At 39.3% G+C, this 22,367-nt stretch overlaps 1 protein-coding gene across 1 annotated transcript in view; it reads left to right on the forward strand.

Moving 5' to 3' along the window:
* The window catches only part of APAF1 (apoptotic peptidase activating factor 1), a 129,550-nt gene that overhangs the window by 51,523 nt on the left and 55,660 nt on the right, over positions 1–22,367 (forward strand). Inside the window, exons 17-18 of the mRNA XM_049782865.1 lie at positions 17,788–17,949; positions 21,409–21,537. Coding sequence (XP_049638822.1) covers positions 17,788–17,949; positions 21,409–21,537 — 291 coding nt within the window. The remainder of the gene's footprint in view (positions 1–17,787; positions 17,950–21,408; positions 21,538–22,367) is intronic.

The raw sequence follows: 22,367 nt of genomic DNA on the forward strand, positions 1-22,367 counted from the left end.
ATTTAATTTTCTTTTCAATGGAAGAGGGGCTATTTTAAACAGTCCTAGATGACCATATTCTCTCCCCTTAGTTTTTTGGTTTGTCCTTTTGGGGACATGCCCAACTGTGCTCATGGGTTATTTCTAGCTCTATGCTCAGTAATTACTCATGGTAGACTTGGGGAACCATATTGGACGTGAGGAATTGAATCTGGGTGGAGCGTGTAAAAGGCAAATGTTCTACTCATTATGTTATTACTCTGGCCCCCTAGTTTTTTTTTGTTTGTTTGTTTTGTTTTGTTTTGTTTTTAGAACTTTCCTCACAGTTTAAGGAATCTGGTGGGCTTTTCTAGGCAGTATAAACCAAATTTAAGAAAAATCCATGATTCATTCTTCATTGTGTTATTCTGTGAAATAGTCACTCTGTTTTCCTTTTCCTTTTTTGTGCCTCAATATCTTTTTTTTTTAACTTTTATTTGAAGAGAAAGATGCAAAGAAAGGACAAGGTAAAGTTACAGTGGGAAGACAATTACCCATAAACAGAATTCTCAGAAATCCCCTTCTGATACTTTGATTTTGAATTTTCAACCAAAAAAAAAATTAAGAAAAATAAAACAAAACACATGCACATTTACTTTGTCCCTCAAGTTCCCAGATTGTAGTACAAGTTTCAGATTGTAGTACACTACAAAATTTCTTAGCAGTACCCAAAGCAATCTAAAACCACAAAATATGTAACTCCTTTGATATTAAAGGCTATAGCATTATTGATACAGTTGATTATAATACATCATTTCATCAAGGATGAGTCAAAGGAGCAAGCAAAGACAGTGTTAGTGTGACAATTGTTTGCATAGGCCCAGCAAAATATAGGGGACATAAAAAGGAAAAGCCTTGGCCTACATAAGGAGACCTTACCCCTGAAGCTTTCCAGCACAAGACCAACTCTAGGCTCCAGGCATACCAAGCTGTCCAACCCAAGTCATTGTCTGTAGTGCCAATATACTTTTATTCTTCACACAGTCACTGTTGTTGGTGTCAGGTTTCTGCAGCCAAGGATCCTGGAATATGTCCATATCCCACAGCAAAGTCAGGATGATGCGGAGCACCTCCCAATTTCACTCATAATTAGAAAATGATGCAGAGTGCTCAGTCCTGAAAGCAGGTCGTTTTTGTTAAGTCCTCTGGGTGTTAAAAGGAAGTCTCTGTTGAATAAGTCTATGCCAGAGCAGTGGTAGGGTCTTCCCTGGTAGAGGATTGCTTTCACATGATATAGTACACAACCATGGTTGTTTTGTACATGGCATCCCTGGTTCAGGGGTAAATGGACAATGCCCGTTCTTCTGAGGTCTGAGCCAGGTTTTTATGACAGTGTTCAGAGTGTAAGGTCTCACTGCATTACAAGATTTTTGTGTTCCATCTCTATTAGATAAGAAAGTGTATATAATTTTCCATTTTAATGGGTCTATGCAAAGGAAGAACTATGCCACATGGCGGGGTAGGTATCGATGGGGATGCTAGAACAAATCCAACAATCCCATTGCTTTGGTTCTAACATAAATTTTAAATAGAGGGACACTTCTACAGACTTCCTTATTTAACAAATAACAAACAGAAGGACAGAGAAAACAAATATATAGAGAGAAAGTTTGAAATAGTTGGGTGGGGTGTTAAATTCAGTGAAAGATTTCTGGTCTGTAATTGATCTGTACGGTATTGAAGGCAAAATGGGTAAATGGGGGAAATAATGGTTGGGATTGAGGCAGTAAAAGATTATAAATGAGCTTTGTAGGTCAGTATCAAGGTCACAATACAAGATGGATATTATGCATATATAAACTATATGCATATAATACTATCAATATATATTGTATGCGTGGGGGCACTAGCCCCCGCGTGATTTTTGAAATGGAGACTAAGGAGAAAAAATTTCCAGTGACTGTCCCAACATAAACCAGTGCTACAACGGCCCGCCCTCTTCCCAAAGTGCATTCCCATTAGTGTAGGGAGAGGTAGGGGGAAAGCCTGATGACCCCTATAGAGTCCACCTGGACCGGTGCCCAGGGAAGGCCTGGAGTCCAGGGGAGAAAGAGGGGGATGTCTGGGGGCCTGCCAAGCCTCCCAGCACTCCCCAGGCTAGGGAGAAGGCCTCCGGCTTGGGGCCTCCCCAAACACCATACCTGGAAAGAGCTGGCCTCCAGAATCAAAGAGGAAACCGGAAGCCAGATATCTGCCCGCCCTTCTCCCCATGCACCTCCCTGTGCCTCAATATCTAAAGCCACTTTTATTTGCTTCTGTTTCCAGACTGCTCATTTATAACTTGAATATTTTCTTTTGTTTTGGGGTCACAGCCAGAGGTGTTTAGTGCTTATTCCTGGCTCTGCACTCAGAAATCGTCCCTGGCAGGCTTGGGAGATCATATGGGATGCTGAGAATCGAAACATCATCTCCTTTGTTGGTTGTGTGCAAGGCAAACACCCTACCTCTGTGCTATCTCTCTGGCCCACAACTTTCATATATTTTTAAAGGCCTGGTCCTATTTTTCTAGTATTCCTTTGAGAAGTATAAGCCCCAGTAGCCCTTTTTGTATTCATTTTTTTACTGTGAAGTATAAGGTTCTTTGGATTATTATGAAATTTAGTGTTTTATTTCTTTTGTTATGTTACCAGTGTTCATCCTTCTATTACCTATATTTTCTTTTTGAAAAATTTTTCATTAGATAGTTATTTATTATTTTTCCTCTAATGGTGAACTTTTTTATGTCTACTAAAATATAGCTGTTTTTTTAAGTATCCAGCCTGAATTAATCCTTCCTCCTTCCCTTCCTCCCTCCTTTCCTTTCATAACACACCTGGAAATTCTTAGGAATTATTTCTGGTGGGCTCAGGGTTCCATACAGTGTGTTGGGATTGGAGCTGGTTTGGCCGTGTGCAAGGAAAATGCCCTACTATCATATCACTACAGCCTCTCTTCATCTTCTTTCTTTCCAGTTCATACAGTTTCATGGTTTCAATGCTCATATTTGTAATTTTCAAGAACTCAGTTCTTCTGTGTTTTTGTTGTGCATCTGTACATGTCTGCTAGTTGTTGTTACTGAAATAATAAAACTTGCCTCAAACTTCAGGTATTCTAAAATGAACTACTCTTTTTTCTTCCTAAACTTGACCCATACTTTATGGTTCCTGTGTTTAATGACTGACTATATTAGTGATCATCATTTTTCTTCATCACATTTGAGCAATGATGAAGAGAGATCATACAGGGTGCTAGGGATTGAACTCAGGTTGGCCGTGTGCAAGGCGAATGCCTTACCTGCTGTGCTGTTGCTTTGGCTTCCCTCCCATGCAACCTTTTGTTTTTCTTGAGAGTAAATGTCACATATTGCCTTTGTATTTTTCTTTTCTAATTTTTTTGAGGGGAGTTAGAGAGTAGTTGCCAAAAATTGAACTCAGGGCTGCACATTTCTTTTGTGCCCTAACTTTGAGTTATATCCTCCATTTGCTTATTTCAGGTCTCTTTATCAATAATTCATCTTTATACTATCCCTTGTCTAAATTGCCTCTTAAATTATCCAAGCTGCTCAGGTATTTTATTTTTTTCTTTAGAGTTGACTTTCTTGGAGAGTTCTGTCTGCTTGTTCTGGGATTCCTTTAGCTTTTCTCCTGGGTTGAAATCTTGGTTTCCTGGATTTCTTTCTTTTCTCTTTTTACTCTTGCCATATTGTGTGGTCTTCTTGAGCTTCCTAAGAAAGAATCTGTGGGATATCAGATTTTGAAGAGCTTGCTTGTAGAACCTTAGGAATCTTTGTTCTAACTTTATATTTAATTTGTAGTTTTGCCTGCATGAATACTTTTATTATAAAATATCCTGGGCAGTACTTTCTGAGCCTTTTTACGATTCTGTGGTATGAATTGGACTCCTTTTGACTTACACAATTGTGGGTTCAGGGTTAAATTTATTTTTTTTAGGCAAAGCTCTTTAGCAACTATCTTATGGCATTCTGGCCTTAACAGTGTGTTTGTTTGTTTGTAATAAAATCTTTATTTAAGCACCATAATTACAAGCATAATTGTAGTTTGGTTTCAGTTATAAACAGAACAACCCTCTTCACCAGTGCAACATTCCCACCACTAATGCCCCCCCCCTTTCCCGACCCCTACCTGTATTCAAGATAGGCATTCTACTTCTCTCACTCATCAAGATTGTCATGATATTTGTTAGTGTAGTTATTTACCTAACTGCACTCACCATTCTTTGTGGTGATCTTCATACTGTAAGCCAGTCCTTTAAGAAGAAAATAAAGATAAGAATTTTTGTCCTGACATTATCTTAATGAGCACTGTCTTCTGAGTCTAGTATAGCATTGTAATATGAACTAGGGTGACCAACCTATATCTCTAAATACCTCTGTGGACAAAAAGATCAAAGAGTTATTATAGACATAGTAAAATTAAGACATTAAAACTTATAGCGAGCACTGTTTGGGAGTCCATGTCATACAAATGCCTTCTGACCCAGTTTCTGTGTATAAAAGCATTAGAACATTATTGTGGACATCTATAAAGAGCAGTTGATTGGACAACTGCTCAGTCTAAACAGCTGTATCCATTGCTGACAGTCTCTTTGAAGTATAGAAGAGAATACAAGTTTTGGTGTTTCTCCTCTTCCACTCAGTTGCTTTTCTTTTCCTTGATATACTCTGGGGTAATTGGTGTTCAGGACAACTACCAATTAGACCATTGTTTTGCCTTGTGCACTTATTCTAAATACCACATATAAGTGATATTCTATATTTATTCTTCTCTTATGGCTTCATTTCATATAATATTTTCTAGTTCCATTCATGTCACTGCAAAGTGCATGATGACATTATTGCTTACAATGTTTAAAGAAATGGAACTGTCCTTTGTGTATTGACTTTGTATCCAACCACTTTACTTTATTGGTTTATTGTTTCAAGGAGTTTTTCTGTGAACTCTTTACGGTCTTCGATGTATATCATCATGTTGTTTGCAAAGTTTGACTTCCTTTTTTCCAATTTGGATTTCTTTGATTTCCTTCCTTTGATTGTTATTGCTAGGACTTTTAATACTGTGTTGAATAAGAGTGGAGATAGTGGATATCCTAGTTTTGTGCCTTCAATTTTTCACCATTACGAATAATGTTGGCTCTGCAATTTTTGTAGGTAACTGTTACTATTTTGAGGAAAATTCCATTCACACCTATTTTGCTGAAGGTTTGCATCATGAATGGGTGTTGGATTTTGTCAAAAGCTTTTTATGCATCAATTGATATGGTCATGTGTTTTTATCCTTCCTTTTATTGATGTGGTCTATGATGTTGATTGATTTGCATATATTGAACCAACCTTGCATCCCTGGGATGAAACCACTTGGTCATGATGTATAACCTTTTTGATGTTCGTTTGTTGTATTCAGTTTGATAAGATTTTGTTAAGGATTTTTGCATCATTATTGAGATTGGTTTGTAGCATTTTTTGTCAGCTTTGGGGATGAGCATGATATTAGCTTCATAGAAGGTATTAAGGAGGGTTCCTGTCTTCTCAATATTTTGGAAGAGTCCAAGGATCAATGTTAGTAACTATTCTCTGAATGCTTAATAAAATTCACCTGTAAACCCATCCAGTCCTGAACTTTTGTTCTTGGGGAGTTTCCTAATTACTGTTTCAACTTCCATACTTGTGATTGGCCTGTTTAAACTTTACATTTCCTCCTCATTAAGTATCAGGAGATGATAGTTTTCCAGAATCTGCCCATTTTTCTAGGTTCTCTAGTTTAACTGAGTTCAGTTGTTCATAATAAGCTCTCATGATGTCTTGGATTTCTTGGGGGTTCTGTTGTAATCTCTCCCCTTTCATTTCTGATCCTATTTGAGTATTTTCCCCCTTTTTTCCTTGTGAGTCTTACCAATGGTTTTTCTATCTTGATTATTCTTTAAAAAAAACCAGCTCCTTTTATCATTAATTCTTTGTATTGTTTTCTTTGTTTCTATATTGTTGATTTCTGCTTGTGTTTGGGGTTCCTTTGCTGTTGGTTTTCCAGATATTTAAGATGTCCCTTTAGGTTGTTGATTTTTTTTTTTATTTTCTTCTTTCCTAATGTAGGCCTGTATTTCTATGAGTTTCTCCTTAATTACTGCTTTTGCTATGTCCCATAGATTTTTGTCAATTTATTTTTCATTATCATAGGTTTCAAGGAGTCTCTTATTTTATTTCCTCTTTGATCCAGCTGTTGTTGAGCAGCATATTGTTTAGTCTCCAGGTGTTAGATTTTCTCCACATATTTTTACAGTCAATCTTGTGTGTGTGTGTGTGTGTGTGAGTCTTATTTTATTTCCTCCTTGATCCAGCTGTTGTTGAGCAGCATATTGTTTAGTCTCCAGGTGTTAGATTTTCTCCACATATTTTTACAGTCAATCATATGTGTGTGTGTGTGTGTGTGTGTGTGTGTGTGTGTGTGTGTGTGTGCGCGCGCTGATACCCAGGATTGAAATTCAATTTTGAGCTCCATGGCATTATGGTGTGATAGGGTGGATGGTATAATTCTTATATTTGTGAATTTAAGTAGGTTAGACTTGTTATAGAATGTGTTCTATCCTGGAGAAAGTTTCATGTGCATTTGAGAAGACTGTGTGTTCTGCTTTTTGAGGATAAAAATGCCCTGTATATATCCATTAATCCTACTTCTAGCTTCTCATTTAGGCTCTTACGTCTTTGCTAGTTTTTTGCCTAGTGGATCTGCCTAGTGATGACCATGGGGTATTGAAATCTCCCACTACTATCATGTTTCTGTCTATATGTTTCTCTTTGTTTGTGAACAAAATCCGTACATATTTCGCTGGCTCTACAGTTGGTCCATAGATATTGATCAGAGTTATCACTTCTTGCTTTATTGCTTCCCTTATCAGTCATTAGTGACCATCTTTGTCTCTAAGTACCTACTTTTTATTTTTGGTTTTTGGGCCACACTCGGTGATGCTCAGGGGTTATTCGTGGCTATGCTCTCAGAAATCGTTCCTGGCTTGGGGGACCATATGGGATACCAGGGATCGAACCTAGGTCTGCTTTGGGTCAGCTGCACGCAAAGCAAATGTTCTACCTCTGTGCCATTGCTCTGGCCCCTCTAAGTACTTTCTTGAGGTTGAGTAGGGTTTGGTCTGCTGTGAGTATGGATGTCCCAGCCTTTTTTGGTTTTTGTTTTTAAGTGACTTGTATAATGTTTTCTATCCTTTTACTCTGAGCCTGTGTCTATCCTGAACTTTTAAATATATTTCCTGCAGGCAGCAGATGTCTGGGTTTTGGTTTCTGATCCAACTTGCTACTCTGTGCCTTTTGATGGGAGAGTTATTATTGACATTTAAGGAAACTATTGACAGAAAGAGCTGTTGTGCTCTTATATTGTGTAGGGTTGTTGTTATAATTGGGGATTTGGTTTGAATAATTGTCCTTTGAATAGTTCATTTATAATATTTATATATATTATATATAACTTATATATAATATATATAATTTATAATATATAATATATAATATATTTATAATATTTGGTTAGTGAAAATATTGGGGGTTCTTTTTTGTCCGAGAATGTTTTTAATCCTTCCATGTTACCCTTAGTTCTTAGCAGCCACAGGTCTAAGCTGCCGTTTCCCAGGTGATCTGGAAAACATGAAGTCCCACTTTCTCAACCTCTCAAGTTTTTATTCTGAGGGACTCATCACACCTGGAGGTGGAACCATCTGGTCTCAATACCTATCCAAGGTGCTACATTCAAAGATAATTCCACCCAGTGAGTACAAGGGGTATACTGATTGAGGCAGAAAACAGACTAATCCCACCACCAGGCCACACCTACACTGAACATGTTCCCCTTTTATCGTTTTTCCCCCTATGTGAACCTCAGCTCATGCTGATCCCTCAACCTTCATGCTCACACCTAGAGTGTTACTCCTGTCTTTCTGGTGTGAGACTATCCATTTGAAGAGTAGATAACCCTGCACACGTCACACAGTATTCTTTTTTTTTTTTTTAATTTTTTTTATTTATTTTTAATTATGAGAACAAAGATGCAAAGAAAGAGGACAAGGTAAAAGTTACAGTGGAAGGACAATCACCATAACATAATTCTCAGAAGAAGTCCCCTTGCTGATATCTTAACTTTGAACTTTCAGCCAAAGACATTAAGATAAATAAAACAGAATCCATGTACAATTACTTTGTCCCTCAAGTCCCCAGATTGTAACACATTATAATATTTCTTAACAGCACACAAGGCAAATCTAAAGCCATAAAACTTATATAACTCCTTAAACATTAGAGGCATAGTATTTTCTTACATTTCCATGTACATGCATATTAGCTTAAGTTAACCTCAAATTTTAAGTGGTTTTTTTTTAAGGATTAGAGTCAAAGGAGCACAGTAACAACGGTGTTAGAGTGGCAGTTGTTGTTTACATAGGCCCACCAAAATATGATAGGAATGGAAAGGAATAACCTTGGCCTAAATACAAAGAGACCTGACCCCTGAAGTTTCTTGGCATAAGACCAAATCTAGGCTCCAGGCAAGCTAGATCGTCCAATCCAAGACATTGTCTGTAGTGCCAACACTACTTTTATTTTTCACACAGTCTGTTGTTGGTATCATGTTTCTGTATTAAATATCATGGAATCTGCATATCCTACATTGAAGTCAGGATGTCACACAATATTCTTGTACATAATATGCACTCACTAAATTATCAAGGTATGAAAGTGGGATATATTTGCTTTCTGCATAAAGTGCCCCCCCAAGGTCAACAGTTTATGGTACGACATTCCCACTGCTCTCTTTCCTCTCTAATGATGTCTCTGGCTTATGTTGTATTAGTCAGTTATGTGCTTCCTTAACTGACCTCTCAGTTCCTTGAGAGTAGGATCTGATTCATTTAGGATGTCAAAGTGATTTAGCATAGTAGTCAAAATGTGCCCAAGATGATAAACCTTTACATAGACTTCTCCAAACACAAAAGAAAAAATGGAAAGGCCTCAGGGACAAGATTTTGTTTTTATGTGTAAGAATCAAAATGTGTTTATAGAGCTTAGAGTCTTTTTTTTTTTTTTTTTTTTTTATTAATTATGACAACAAAGATGCAAAGAGAGAGGACAGGGTAAAGTTACAGTGGAAGCCCAATCACCCATAAGCAGAATTCTCGGTAGTCCCATCGATGATATCCCAGCCTTGATCTTTCAACCAAAGAAAATTAAGAAAAACAAAACTGAACCCATGTACAATACAATTAATTTGTCCCTCAAATCCCCAGTTGTATTACATACTATTTCTTAGCAGCACACAATATAATCCAAAGAGATTAGACTTATGTAACTCCTTAAACATTGAGGGCAAAGTACATTTATCTTGTTCCATGCACATGCTTACTAGTTTAAGTTAACCTCAAAAGTTTTAGTGGGTTGTTTTTCTTAAGGATTGGAGTCAAGGGAAAGTAGTAATAAATGGTGTTAGAGTGGCATTTGTTTGCATAGGCCCACCAAAATATAAGAGACATGGAAAGAAAAATTATGGTCTAAATACAAGGAGACCCTAACCCTGAAGTTTCCTGGCACAGGACTGACTCTAGGCTCCAGGCAAACTAGTTTGTCCAATTCAAGTCATCGTCTGTAGTGGCAATACACCTTCATTCCTCACATAGTCTCTGTTGTTGGTATCATGCTTCTGTATTAAAGGTCCTGGAGTCTGCATATCCCATATTGCAGTCAGGATGGTGCAGAGCATCCTCTCGTTTCATCTCACACTTAAGGGGCACTAGAGAGAACCATGTCCTGTAGAGCAGGTCATTGTTGTTGTCAAGTCTTCTCAGTGTAATCGGAAGTCTCTTTTTAGGAGGTCGATGTCAGACCCTTGGTAGTGTCTTTCCTGGTAGAGGACTGCTTCCAGCTGTTGCTATAAAAGACCTTGGATGTTTCGTAGATAGCTTGCCTGGTTCTGGCGTGAATGGAGGATGCCCATTCCTCTGAGGCCTGTGCCAGGTCATTCTATCAATGTTCAGGGTGTAAGGTACATTGTACTGAGATTTATTAGATAAGAACTTATCTGTAGGTATAGTGTTTCCTATTTTAATTTCCTATTTTAATTTATTTAATTTTCCTATGCAAAGAAGGATCAATGCCATGAAGCGTTATTGGTGCATCTGGAGGCAATAGGAACAAGACCAGCAATTTCCATGACATAGTTCAATCATAGGCATTAAACTGAGGGACAGTTCCACCAACAATCCTTATTGAACAGCTTACAAAGAAAAGACAAGATGAAAGTGGATTAGAAACATCATGGTAGAAGAATATAGAGAGAGTACACCATTAAAGAAAATATACATGAAATATTCAAAAGATAAATGTGTTTAATTTATGTCCTTCTAAATAGTTCTGGGATTGTTAGATCCCACTGTATGTCTTTGTCTGAGATTAAAACTGTGTATTATAGAACTTAAGAGGGGTAAATCGGGGGTAGTGATGGTTGGGAGGAGTATACGTTCGCGCGGGGGCGCTAGCCCCCGCGCGGTTTGCATCATGTAGACTAGTATGAAAATTGCCAGTGACAGCATGAGTATAACTGACAAACTATCTGTCACCCCACAGATCAAACACCACCCCCCAAGCCAATCTCACGAGCTCAAGCGCAACCCTAGGCCAATCTCCGCAGCTGGCCTGGGGGTGGGGAAAACCCAGGGTGCCCCATCAGGTCCTCCCAGAAACCCACCTGGAGATCCGGAGGAAAGGGGGGAGGGGGGTCGGGTGACCCAAGTCCAGGCCCCCCTACCCTAGGCCGGGCCAAGAGGCCCCTGGCACATACGGAGGTCTGCCAGGAGCCAGCCCGTGCCGGCTGAAAATCCTGCCCCAGGAAGGGAGGAAAGCCCTCCCAGGCCCAAAGGACCAGAGCTCAAGACCCACCCTAGGCCAATCTCCGCAGCTGGCCTGGGGGTGGGGAAAACCCAGGGTGCCCCCATCAGGTCCTCCCAGAAACCCACCTGGAGATCCGGAGGAAAGGGGGGAGAAGGGGGTCGGGTGACCCAAGTCCGGGCCCCCCTACCCCTAGGCCGGGCCAAGAGGGCCCCTGGCACTTACGGAGGTCTGCCAGGGAGCCAGCCCGTTCCGGCTGAAAATCTGCCCCAGGAAGGGAGGAAAGCCCTCAGAGCTTAGAAGTCTTAGTAGTAGGGGACAAGACTTTGTTACACCGTTGGTGAGAACTGCTGTGAGTGGCTACTTTACCACTGTGCTGTTGAGCCAGTACTGGGAGATGGTTTGCATGAATACAATGACATATAGCAGGCAGAGGTCCTGTAAAATGCTGTTGGATATCAACATTTCAAGGTCAAAGTCTTCTAAAGCTTTTACCTTCTGAGACCATGACAGAACTGTGAAATTATTTTTGTCTCAAAGAGCTCTGTATGTTCTAAGTGTTTTGAGAGTATGGCATTCATAAACTTGTATTTTTAAGGTCCTAATGATAAACTGTTTCAAGATTTTAGTTTTGTCTATATTGATCATTAAAACCACATAAGGGTCAGAATGCTCTTGGGCCTCAGATACAGTGCACTGAAAGACTAGTATTTATTTACTCAGTTCCTTCATATGTAGAATTTCTTTATTTCTTGGATAGTAATTGAAGTCAGGTTTAAATGTGGTTGTTTAGACAGATGTAATGAAATTGAATTATCCATTTTCTTTTTTTTTTTTTTGTTTGTTTGTATGTTTGGTTTTGGTCCACACCCATTTGACTCTCAGGGATTACTCTTGGCTAAGCGCTCAGAAATCGCCCCTGGCTTGGGGGACCATATGGGACGCCGGGGGATTGAACCGTGGTCCGTCCTACACTAGCACTTGCAAGGCAGACACCTTACCTCTAGCGCCACCTTCCCGGCCCCGAATTATCCATTTTCTTGAATCAAGGCAATGACTCTTTTTCCTACTAAGAAGTAAACAGTATGTGATATATATGTATATATATACACATCTATATTTCTTTTTTTTTTGAAAGCTGAACAAAACTGTAATCTGTTTACCAACAGCTCCAACTGACCAGTCAGGTTCATATCTCTCAAGAGATGAATCCCCACTTAAGTCATGAATAAAGATTTTTATAGGGAAGTGAGATAGGGAATTTCTAGCATTTTGATGATTTTTAAAATGATTGGCTATTGTCTAGGGTACTTTCTTACTGCTCCCTTATGGTCATTTTCCGATAGGCTACCTAGCTAGTATGGCCAGGTAGCTTGGTGGCAGTTGCTAATGGAAATAATAGGCTTGTTACACAATGTGGGTCCTTACAAAATAGTGTCCCTCGTTCAGAACCTAAGAGAAATCTGCCTTTACAAAAATAACTTCCTTTTTGTTCAGAACCCAGGACCCCATATTCCCTCCTCTTTTCAAAGACCTGAGTCAAATATTTGGACTCTCCGTGAGGTTCCTCATCCTAGTCCCTACATATGGGAACATTCTAGAACTTAAGCACAAGCTCTTGTTTTTTTTTTTTTTTTGGCCAACACCCATTTGATGCTCAGGGGTTACTCCTGGCTAAGCGCTCAGAAATAGCCCCTGGCTTGGGGGGACCATATGGGACACCAGGGATCGAACCGCAGTCCTGCCTTCGCTAGCGCTTGCAAGACAGACACCTTACCTCTAGCGCCACCCTCGCCGGCTCCCCTAAGCACATGCTCTTTTTTTTTCCTTTTTTTTTTTTTTTTTATTTAAACAACTTTATTATATACATGATTGTGTTTGGGTTTCAGGTCATGTAAAGAACACCATCCATCATCTAGTGCACACATTTCCCATCACCATGTCCCAAATCTCCCTCCTCCCCACCCCAACCCCCCACCTGTACACTAGACAGGGCTTTCTATTTCCCTTGTACATTCTCATTATTAGGATAGTTCAAAACGTAGTTATTTCTCTAAACTCATCCCTGTTTGTGGGTGAGCTTCATGAGGTTGAGCTGTAACATGCAGCTCTTTTCCCTTTCGTGTCTGAAAGTTATTATTGCAAGAATGTCTTTCATTTTTCTTAAAACCCATAGATGAGTGAGACCATTCTGTGTCTTTCTCATTCTCTCTGACTTATTTCACTCAGCATAATAGATTCCATGACTCCATCTCTCATGACAGCTGCATAATATTTCATTATGTATATGTACCACAGTTTCTTTAGCCATTTATCTGTTGAAGGGTATCTTGGCTGTTTCCAGAGTCTTGCTATTGGTAAATAGTGCTGCAATGATATATAGGTGTAAGGAAGGGATTTTTGTATTGTATTTTTGTGTTCCTAGGGTTATATTCCTAGGACGTGGTATAGCAGGGTCATATGGGAGCTCGATTTTCCAGTTTTTGGAGGAATCTCCATATTGCTTTCCATAAAGGTTGAACTCGACGGCATTCCCACCAGCAGTGGATAAGAGTTCCTTTCTCTCCACTCTCCGCCAACACTGCTTGTTCTCATTCTTTGTGATGTGTGCCAATCATCTGGGATGTGAGATGATACCCTCACAGTTGTTTTGATTTACATCTCCCTGATGATTAGTTGATGTGGAGCATTTTTCCATGTGTCTTTTGGCCCATTTGTATTTCTTCTTTGTCAAAGTGTCTGTCCATTTCTTCTCCCATTTTTGATGGGATTAGATGTTTTTTCTTGTAAATTTCTGTCAGTGCTTGTATATTTTTGGATATTAGTCCCTTGTCTGATGGATATTGGGTGAATAGTTTCTCCCACTCAGTGGGGGACTCTTGTATCCTGGGCGCTATTTCTTTTGAGGTGCAGAAGCTTCTCAGTTTAATATATTCCCATCTGTTAATTTCTGCTTTCACTTGCTTGGAGAGTGCAGTTTCCTCTTTGAAGATGCCTTTAGTCTCAATGTCCTGGAGTGTTTTACCTACGTGTTGTTCTATATAATCTTATGATTTCGGGTCTGATATTGAGGTCTTTTATCCATTTTGGATTTAACCTTCATACATGATGTTAGCTGGGGGTCTAAGTTCAATCTTTTTTTTGCAAGTGGCTAGCCAGTTGTGCCAACACCACTTGTGAAGAGGCTTTTCTTTGCTCCATTTAGGATTTTCTTGCTCCTTTATCAAAAATTAGGTGATTATATGTCTGGGGAACATTTCTCTGAGTATTCAAGCCTATTCCATCTGATCTGAGGGCCTTGTCTTTATTCCAATACCGTGCTGTTTTGATAACTATTGCTTTGTAGTCAGTTTAAAGTTGGAGGAAAGTAATTCTCTCCCATATTCTTTTTCCCAATGATTTGCTTTAGCTATTTTAGGGTGTTTATTGTTCCAAATGAATTTCAAAAGTGCCTGATCCACCTTCTTTGAAGAATGTCATGGGTATCTTTAGAGGAATTGCATTAAATCTGTACAATGCTTGGGGAGTATTGCCATTTTAATGATGTTAATCCTGCCAATCCATGAGCTTGGTATGTGCTTCCATTTCCGCGTGGTCCTCTCTTATTTCTTAGAGCAGGAGTTTTATAGTTTTCTTTGTATAGGTCCTTCACATTTTTAGTCAAGTTGATTCCTATATTTTGAGTTTGTGTGGCACTATCTGTGAATGGGGTTGTTTTCTTAATTGTCCGTGGTCTTCCCTATTAATATTGGTGTATAGAAAGGCCATTGATTTTTGTGTGTTAATTTTGTAGCCTGCCACCTTGCTACATGAGTCTACTTGTTTCTAGAAGCTTTTTTCGTAGAGACTTTAGGGTTTTCTAGGTAGAGTATCATGTCATCTGCAAACAGCGAGAACTTGACTTCTTCCTTTCCTTTCTGGCTTCCCCTTGATATCTTTTTCTTGCCTAATCGCTATAGCAAGTACTTCCAGTGCTATGTTGTATAGGAGTGCTGAGAGAGGACAGCATTGTCTTGAGCCAGAATTTAGAGAGAAAGGCTTTCTTTCAGTTTTTTTTCTATTGAGGACAATATTTACCTCTGGCTTGTGGTAGATGGCCTTAACTATATTGAGAAAGGTTCCTTCCATTCCCATCTTGCTGAGAGTTTTGATCAAGAATGGGTGTTGGACCTTATCAAATGCTTTATCTGCATCTATTGATATGATCATGTGATTTCTTTTTTTTTTTTTTTTTTTTTTTTTTTTTTGGTTTTTGGGCCACACCCGGCGGTGCTCAGGGGGTTACCATCCTGGCTGTCTGCTCAGAAATAGCTCCTGGCAGGCACGGGGGACCCATATGGACACCGGGATTCGAACCAACCACCTTTGGTCCTGAATTGGCTGCTTGCAAGGCAAACGCGATGTGCTATCTCTCCGGCCCTGATCATGTGATTTCTGTTTTTCTTGTTGATGTTGTCGTATTATGTTGATAGATTTACGGATGTTAAACCAGCCTTGCATTCCTGGGATGAAACGTACTTGATCGTAGTGGATGATCTTCTTAATGAAGCATTGAATCCTGTTTGCCAGGATTTTGTTGAGGGTCTTTGCATCTGTATTCATCAGTGATATTGTCTGTAATTTTCTTTTTTTGTAGCATCTCTGTCTGGTTTAGGTATCAAGGTGATGTTGGCTTCATAAAAGCTATTTGGAAGTGTTCCTGTTTTTTCGATTTATGAGAGTCTTGCCAGGATTGGTAGAAGTTCCTCTTGAAAGGTTTGAAAGAATTCATTAGTAAATCCATCTGGGCCTGGACTTTTGTTTTTGGGCAGGCATTTGATTACTGTCCTAATTTTCTCAATAGTGATGGGTGTGTTTAGATATGCTATATCCTCTTCATGCAACCGTGGAAGATTATAAGAGTCCAAAAATTTATCCATTTCTTCCAGGTTTTCATTTTTAGTGGCATAGAGTTTCTCAAAGTAGTTTCTGATTACCCTTTGGATCTCTACCATATCAGTAGTGATCTCTTCTTTTTCATTCCTAATACGAGTTACCAAATTTCTCTCTCTCTCTCTCTCTCTCTCTCTCTCTCTCTCTCTCTCTCTCTCTCTTTTGTTAGTTTTGCCAGTAGTATATCAATCTTGTTTATTTTTTCAAAGAACCAACTCTTCTTTCATTGATCTTTTGGATTGTTTTTCGAGTTTCCACTTCATTGATTTCTGCTCTCAGCTTTGTAATGACCTTCTGTCTTTCTATTTTTGGGTCCTTTTGCTCTCAGCTTTGTAATGACCTTCTGTCTTTCTATTTTTGGGTCCTTTTGTTAGAAAGGACTTTCTAATTCTATGAGCTGCATCATTAAGCTATTCAGGTATGCCCCTTCTTCTTTCCTGATGTGTAAGCACATGCTCTTAACTGCACCATGTGTGCCTGAATGAAGTGGGTGAGGAAATTAATTTTGCAAAGAACCTACTAAGAAAGTCATCAAAAAATGAACAGTGGCTCAGCCAGGGCGATTATCAGGGTAATTGAATGAACCACTGTTCATACCAGGAAGCAGAATCTTTCTGCTGCTGCTTCATACTGGCCTCAACCTGATGCAATGTCTTACAGATGACCCCTGTTTGTTAGCATAGAAACAACATTGTTCCCTCAGGCACAACCTTCCTTCCTTCAGGAAGAGTAGGTCCAGTCGCTGCCTGTTTTGGCGAGCATCTTCGGCTAAAGAGACAACTTTTTCTTTTAACTTCCTGATAGAAAAATGATAACATCTCAGATCAGTGTCCACTTGTTGGAGAATTAAGTTGCAAGTCTCCTTTGACAGGGGAGGCCACTCCCACACCAGTTGCTACAATAACTGGACTAAGAAGGGGACGGCCCTCTGCCACTGGCGATGATACCTCTGCCCAACTTGTTCCCACCCACCTCCCATCAGGTATGACACCTGGAGTAGGAGAATGATCATGATCATGATGCAAAACTCATCTGGGTTTGCAAAAGCAGTGGCAGTATGACTTATATTCTTGTGAATATGACTAAAGTGTCTTGTATTTATATTTAGAGAATTGTTTTTTCTTTAGTATCACGGAAGGAAATTGTCTCTGTTGTGAGGGGGAAAGGTTTTGGTTTTCTTTCTGTCTGTCTCTATAAGCTATACTTCTTTTTAAAATGTGTGCCTGGCAAATAAAATGTGTTAACTTGGTGCTGAGTTACAGCCTGAGCAGCAACTCTTTTGGTGCTTGTTCTTGTCTATGATTGATGATGGCCTGAGCCTGGCAGCCATTATGACTCTAAGTCTGGGACACTGATGGCTTCGGGAGTGAAGATGGATTTTCTTGAACTCCAGTGATTCACAGAACTGTGCTTGGGAATGAGTAAGGCTTTGTGTCCATCTTTAGGTCCCTATTGTTTTAGAGCTTAGGTATAGCCCTCCCAAGTGTACGAAGGATAATTTTCCTTTTGTTGTCTATGTTGTGTGTTTTCAGGGATTTCTTCTGTATCCTGGATACAGCTTAGCTAGAATGGGTTCCTATGTTGTGTCCAGGCATTGTATTCTGTAAATGTGAAGCCAGCTTCATGCTTGGTACAGCAGAGGGCAGCAGTGGCAAGAGATGAGTCTGTCTCATTACTCACTTCTTAACTGATGACACCTAATCTATAACCTTCTCCACATCATACAAGATCTTTTTAACATTTTCTGCTCTGAATTCTAAATTTTGAGCATACTTTTATGGTTTTTTCTCTCCTTTATAAGGAAAGTGCTGAATGAAACAAAAATGATTAATTGAAAACATGCAGGAAAAAAACCATGCATGAGGCAAATCATTTGAAATGAATAGTTTTGTGTGACAGGTAGAATTCAAATGGCGTCTTTTGGGATTAAAATAAAATTATTTTTTTTCAATGTTTACAATTCAAAGCTGTGGGACGTGAAATCAGCAAATGAAAGCAAAAGCATCAATGTGAAGCAGTTCTTCCTAAATTCAGAGGAGCCTCAAGAAGACATTGAAGTAATAGTGAAATGTTGTTCATGGTTTGCTGATGGTGCCAAGATAATGGTAGCAGCAAAAAATAAGATCTTTGTAAGTATTAGCATTTTATTCTATTTTTATTTTTGGCTTTTGGGCCATACCTGGTGGTGTTCTGGGTTTACTTTTGGTTCTGCACTCAGGGATCACTGCTAGTAGAGTTCGGGGGATCATATGGGGTCCCAAGGATCAAACCCAGCTTGGCTGCATGTAGAGCATGCACATCTTATCCACTGTTCTATTGCTCTGGTCCTAAGTTTTAGTAATTTTTAAAGTCAACTTACGGGCTGGGGATGTGGCTTGTGAGAGTGCGCTTGTCTTGCAAGTGAGGCTCTGAGTTCAATTCCTAGGACTGTAAAAAGTCAAATTTAGTTCGATTTAAAAAATGAAAACTTACAGATTTTTATAGTTTATTGATAAAGTTAGATGTATAATTTTGGGAAGGATTTTTAGCTTATCTGCTCCTGGAAATGTTTGAGCTTTATGAGGAAAGATATCTGTGTTCATTCAGGTTTGGGAAATCTTATGTCTTGCTTTCCCTGCTCACTGTGTACCTGAATATGTAATGCCTTACCAAGTCTTGAGTACAGAATGGAGCAGTTGTAGGGCAGGAAGGAGACTTGTTTTGCATGTGTTTGACCCAAGTTCAATTACTGGCACCACATATAGTCCCCTGAGCCTTGCCAGGAGTGATACTTTAGCATAGACCTGGGAGTTAGCCCTGGGTACAACAGGGTGTAGTCCCCAAACAAAACTGAAACAACAAAGAATTTTTACAGTACAGAGGGACTTGTTTAATCCAATGTTTTCTAAATTTATTTCAAAAGGGGAACTTTTTCTGTGTCCTTTTTGTATCCATATGGGATGCCGGGGAATTGAACCCAGGTTGAGCCACATAAAAGGCAAGTGTCCTACTTTCTCTACTATCTCTCTGGTCTACTTGAGAACATATTTTTGTTTTTGTTTTTGGGCCACACCTGACGGCATTCGGGTTACTCCTGGGTCTGTGTTCAGGAATCGCTCCTGACAGGCTCGGGGACCATATAGGATGCTGGGAATCAAATCCAGGTCAGTCCTGGGTTGGCTATATGCAAGGCAAATACCCTACCATTGTTCTATCTCTCCGGCCCCTACTTGAGAACTTTTAAGTTGTATAAATTTTATTTATGAAGTTATTGACTATTGTCAGTGAGATCCTCAAATGTTATTCATTTTATAACTGAAAGTGTGTATTCTTTGCCAACTGGTGCTATATTTCCTCACTTGAGATACTATCATTTTAAATAAGAAAGTTGAAATATTCCATATAGTTATATAAAACTCACAGAGATAGTAGAAAGGAAACTAATTATATGAGATGTCTTCTTTTAATCTGTAGATAGGCTTTTTATTTTAAAAAGCTAAGATAAAGCTACCCCAATCTTTATATTTTTGGTTTTTGGGCCACACCAGGCAGCGCTCAGGGGTTACTCTTGGATCTACGCTCAGAAATCCCTCCTGGGGGCCCGGAGAGATAGCACAGTGGTGTTTGCCTTGCAAGCAGCCGATCCAGGACCTAAGGTGGTTGGTTCGAATCCCGGTGTCCCATATGGTCCCCCGTGCCTGCCAGGAGCTATTTCTAAGCAGACAGCCAGGAGTAACCCCTGAGTGCTGGCAGGCTCTGGGGACCATCTGGGATGCTGGAATTCAAACCATTGACCTTCTGCATGCAAGGCAAATGCCTTACCTCCATGCTATCTCTCCAGCCTCAGCTACCCCAATCTTTACCTATGTGTAATAATTATTTTCTTTTTCTTTTATGTTTTGGGTCACACAGTAGTCCTTGGGGCCAGTCCTGGCAGTGCTTAAAGTGCCTGGGATCAAACCTGAGAGTCCTGCATACAAAATAGGTGTTCCATCCAGCCCTTTGAGTATCTCCCCACCTAAAAAATTTAATTACTTAGGACAGTTGCCAATTTCTGTTTTTCTTTTCTTGGGGGGGCCTCACCCAGAGTTGCTCAAGGGTTACTCCTGGCTATGTGCTCAGAAATCTCTCCTTGTAGGCTTGGGATGCTGGGGATCTAACCCAGGTCAGCCACGTGCAAGGCAAATACCCTACCTGCTGTGTTATCACACTGGCTCACAATTACCTATTTCACATAAGCAATTTTCTTTTCTTTTCTTTTCTTTTTTCTTTTTTTTTTTTTTTTGTGTTTTTTGTTTTTTGGGTCATACCCGGTAGCGCTCAGGAGTTACTTCTGGCTCTACGCTCAGAAGTCGTTCCTGGCAGGCTTGGGGAACCATATGGGATGCCGGGATTTGAACCACCATCCTTCATGTAAGGCAAACGCCTTATCTCCATACTATCTCTCCAGCCCCAGCAATTTTCATTTTTGCTCTCAGACATTAATTTTTTAAGCATGATCTGTCCTGGGAAGTATTTTTAGTATGATTTCTTGTCCCTTGTTGGTTCCTGATGCTGTGCCTTACCATCTGGTGCATTGACACAATGTTTTCATGGTTCCTACTGGAAGCTTTTCTTCCTGAAAACTGCCTGCCTCTTATATTGGTATAATGTATATTGCTGGACGTAATTTTTTATTTGTCAAAAACTTTAGAAGACTGTTGTTTAGCACGTAAAAGTATTTGAAAAATGAAAATGGGGCCCGGAGAGATAGCACAGCGGCGTTTGCCTTGCAAGCAGCCGATCCAGCCCCAAAAGGTGGTTGGTTTGAATCCCGGGGTCCCATATGGTCCCCTGTGCCTGCCAGGAGCTATTTCTGAGCAGGCAGACAGCCAGGAGTAACCCCTGAGCACTGCCGGGTGTGGCCCAAAAACCAAAAACCAAAAAAAAAAAAAAAAAAAAGAAAATGGAAAACACAGAGTTACTCAAAACTAGCTTTATTGGGTTCCAAAATGGAAAATAAGTTCATTGTGATAGAGTAATTCAGAAACACATAAGTGAAATAGATTCTACTAATTTCATTTTATAAATCTTCTGTTCTATGATTTTGATCTTATTTATGAGTATTTATTTTCTCTTAGATAAAAATGAAGGGAAGCTGCTCTGTATGTTAATTTAACCCATTCATTCATTCACAAAAATTTATTTTTAGGTTGGCATTAAAAATCATCTGTGATACATTTCATAGATAGGTATTGAGAAGAGCAGTCTTTTAAAAGTATAAGTTAGGGCCAGAGAAATAGTACAGCAGGTAGGGTGCTTGCCTTGCTTGATTGGCCTGGATTTGATCCTTGCCACCATATATGGTCATTTGAGCACTGCCAGAGTGTAGAGCCAGTCATAAACTGAGCACTGCCAGGTGTGTCCCTCACCCCCAAAAGTACATGTAATTTCTTATATCTTAATTTTAATGTGAAATATAGTTATGCCAATTATCCATAATTCAAGCATTTCTTTAGAACATTTTTTTCTTTGAAAGAGGGGACATTGCTTTAGAAATTAGATGAAATATAGCTATAACCTTAAGAATATTTTACTCTTATAGACATTTCTCTGTTTTATGTTGACAGCTTTTTGACATTCATACTAGCAGCTTGTTGGCAGAAGTCCACACAGGCCATAACAGTACCATTCAGTATTGTGACTTCTCCCCTCATAATCATTTAGCAGTGGTGACTCTATCCCAGTACTGTGTGGAGGTGAGTACAGTATTTATTCTGTGAAGTCAAGGTATCCAGAAATATAAGGTTGGCCAACAGTGTGCTGTGTACACCATTAACTACCAGAAAATTTGCTTGATAAGTCATATTTTCTTCACAGTATAGTGACCTATAGCTTAGAATATTAAACTAGATAGCCAATTTCATTTCTTTAGCAGCTATGGAAGACTTGATTTGACAGTGTTCCTGGGGATGATGGTACCATTCACCATACTTTATTGAGTGGCCAGCATGATCTAAGGTCTGGAGAAACAAATTATCATGGTTTTGTCAGGCTGCAACATGGCATTTATCAAACACCATTCCTGTAGATCATCCCATAATAGAATTGATGAGAGGTGAAGTTGATTCATTTTACTTAGATTATGGAAAAAGATAACATGGAAATTAGATGTAGAATTGGTTAATATAGGGTGTTAAGCACTAATGAATAAAATGACCATCAATCATATTTTAAATTCTATATCCACTTGATAGAATTTTTATTTAAAATCTGTACCTTTCCAACTCTGGAATATCCCACTTAAAATCACTGTATTAATCTTTCAGTAATGGATTTTCTATATTTTTTCTTCAAAGATGTATCAGTTTGTTCAAAATTTATACTATTTGTTCCTTGAGTAGGTCTTATCTTTTATGATCCCAGTCCAAAGAGATGGGTTTGGGTCTTATCTAGTAATAGGGAAGTTTGATTGGTTCACGAGCTCTCTTGAAAGGAAACTTGGCTACTACAAGGACTAATTCAACTTCTGTGCTTATATATATATATTTGTGTGTGTGTATCGCTAGTTTGTCAATCTTTTCCTCAC

The sequence above is a fragment of the Suncus etruscus genome, chromosome 11 (genome assembly GCF_024139225.1).
Source record: "Suncus etruscus isolate mSunEtr1 chromosome 11, mSunEtr1.pri.cur, whole genome shotgun sequence".
NCBI lineage: Eukaryota > Metazoa > Chordata > Mammalia > Eulipotyphla > Soricidae > Suncus > Suncus etruscus.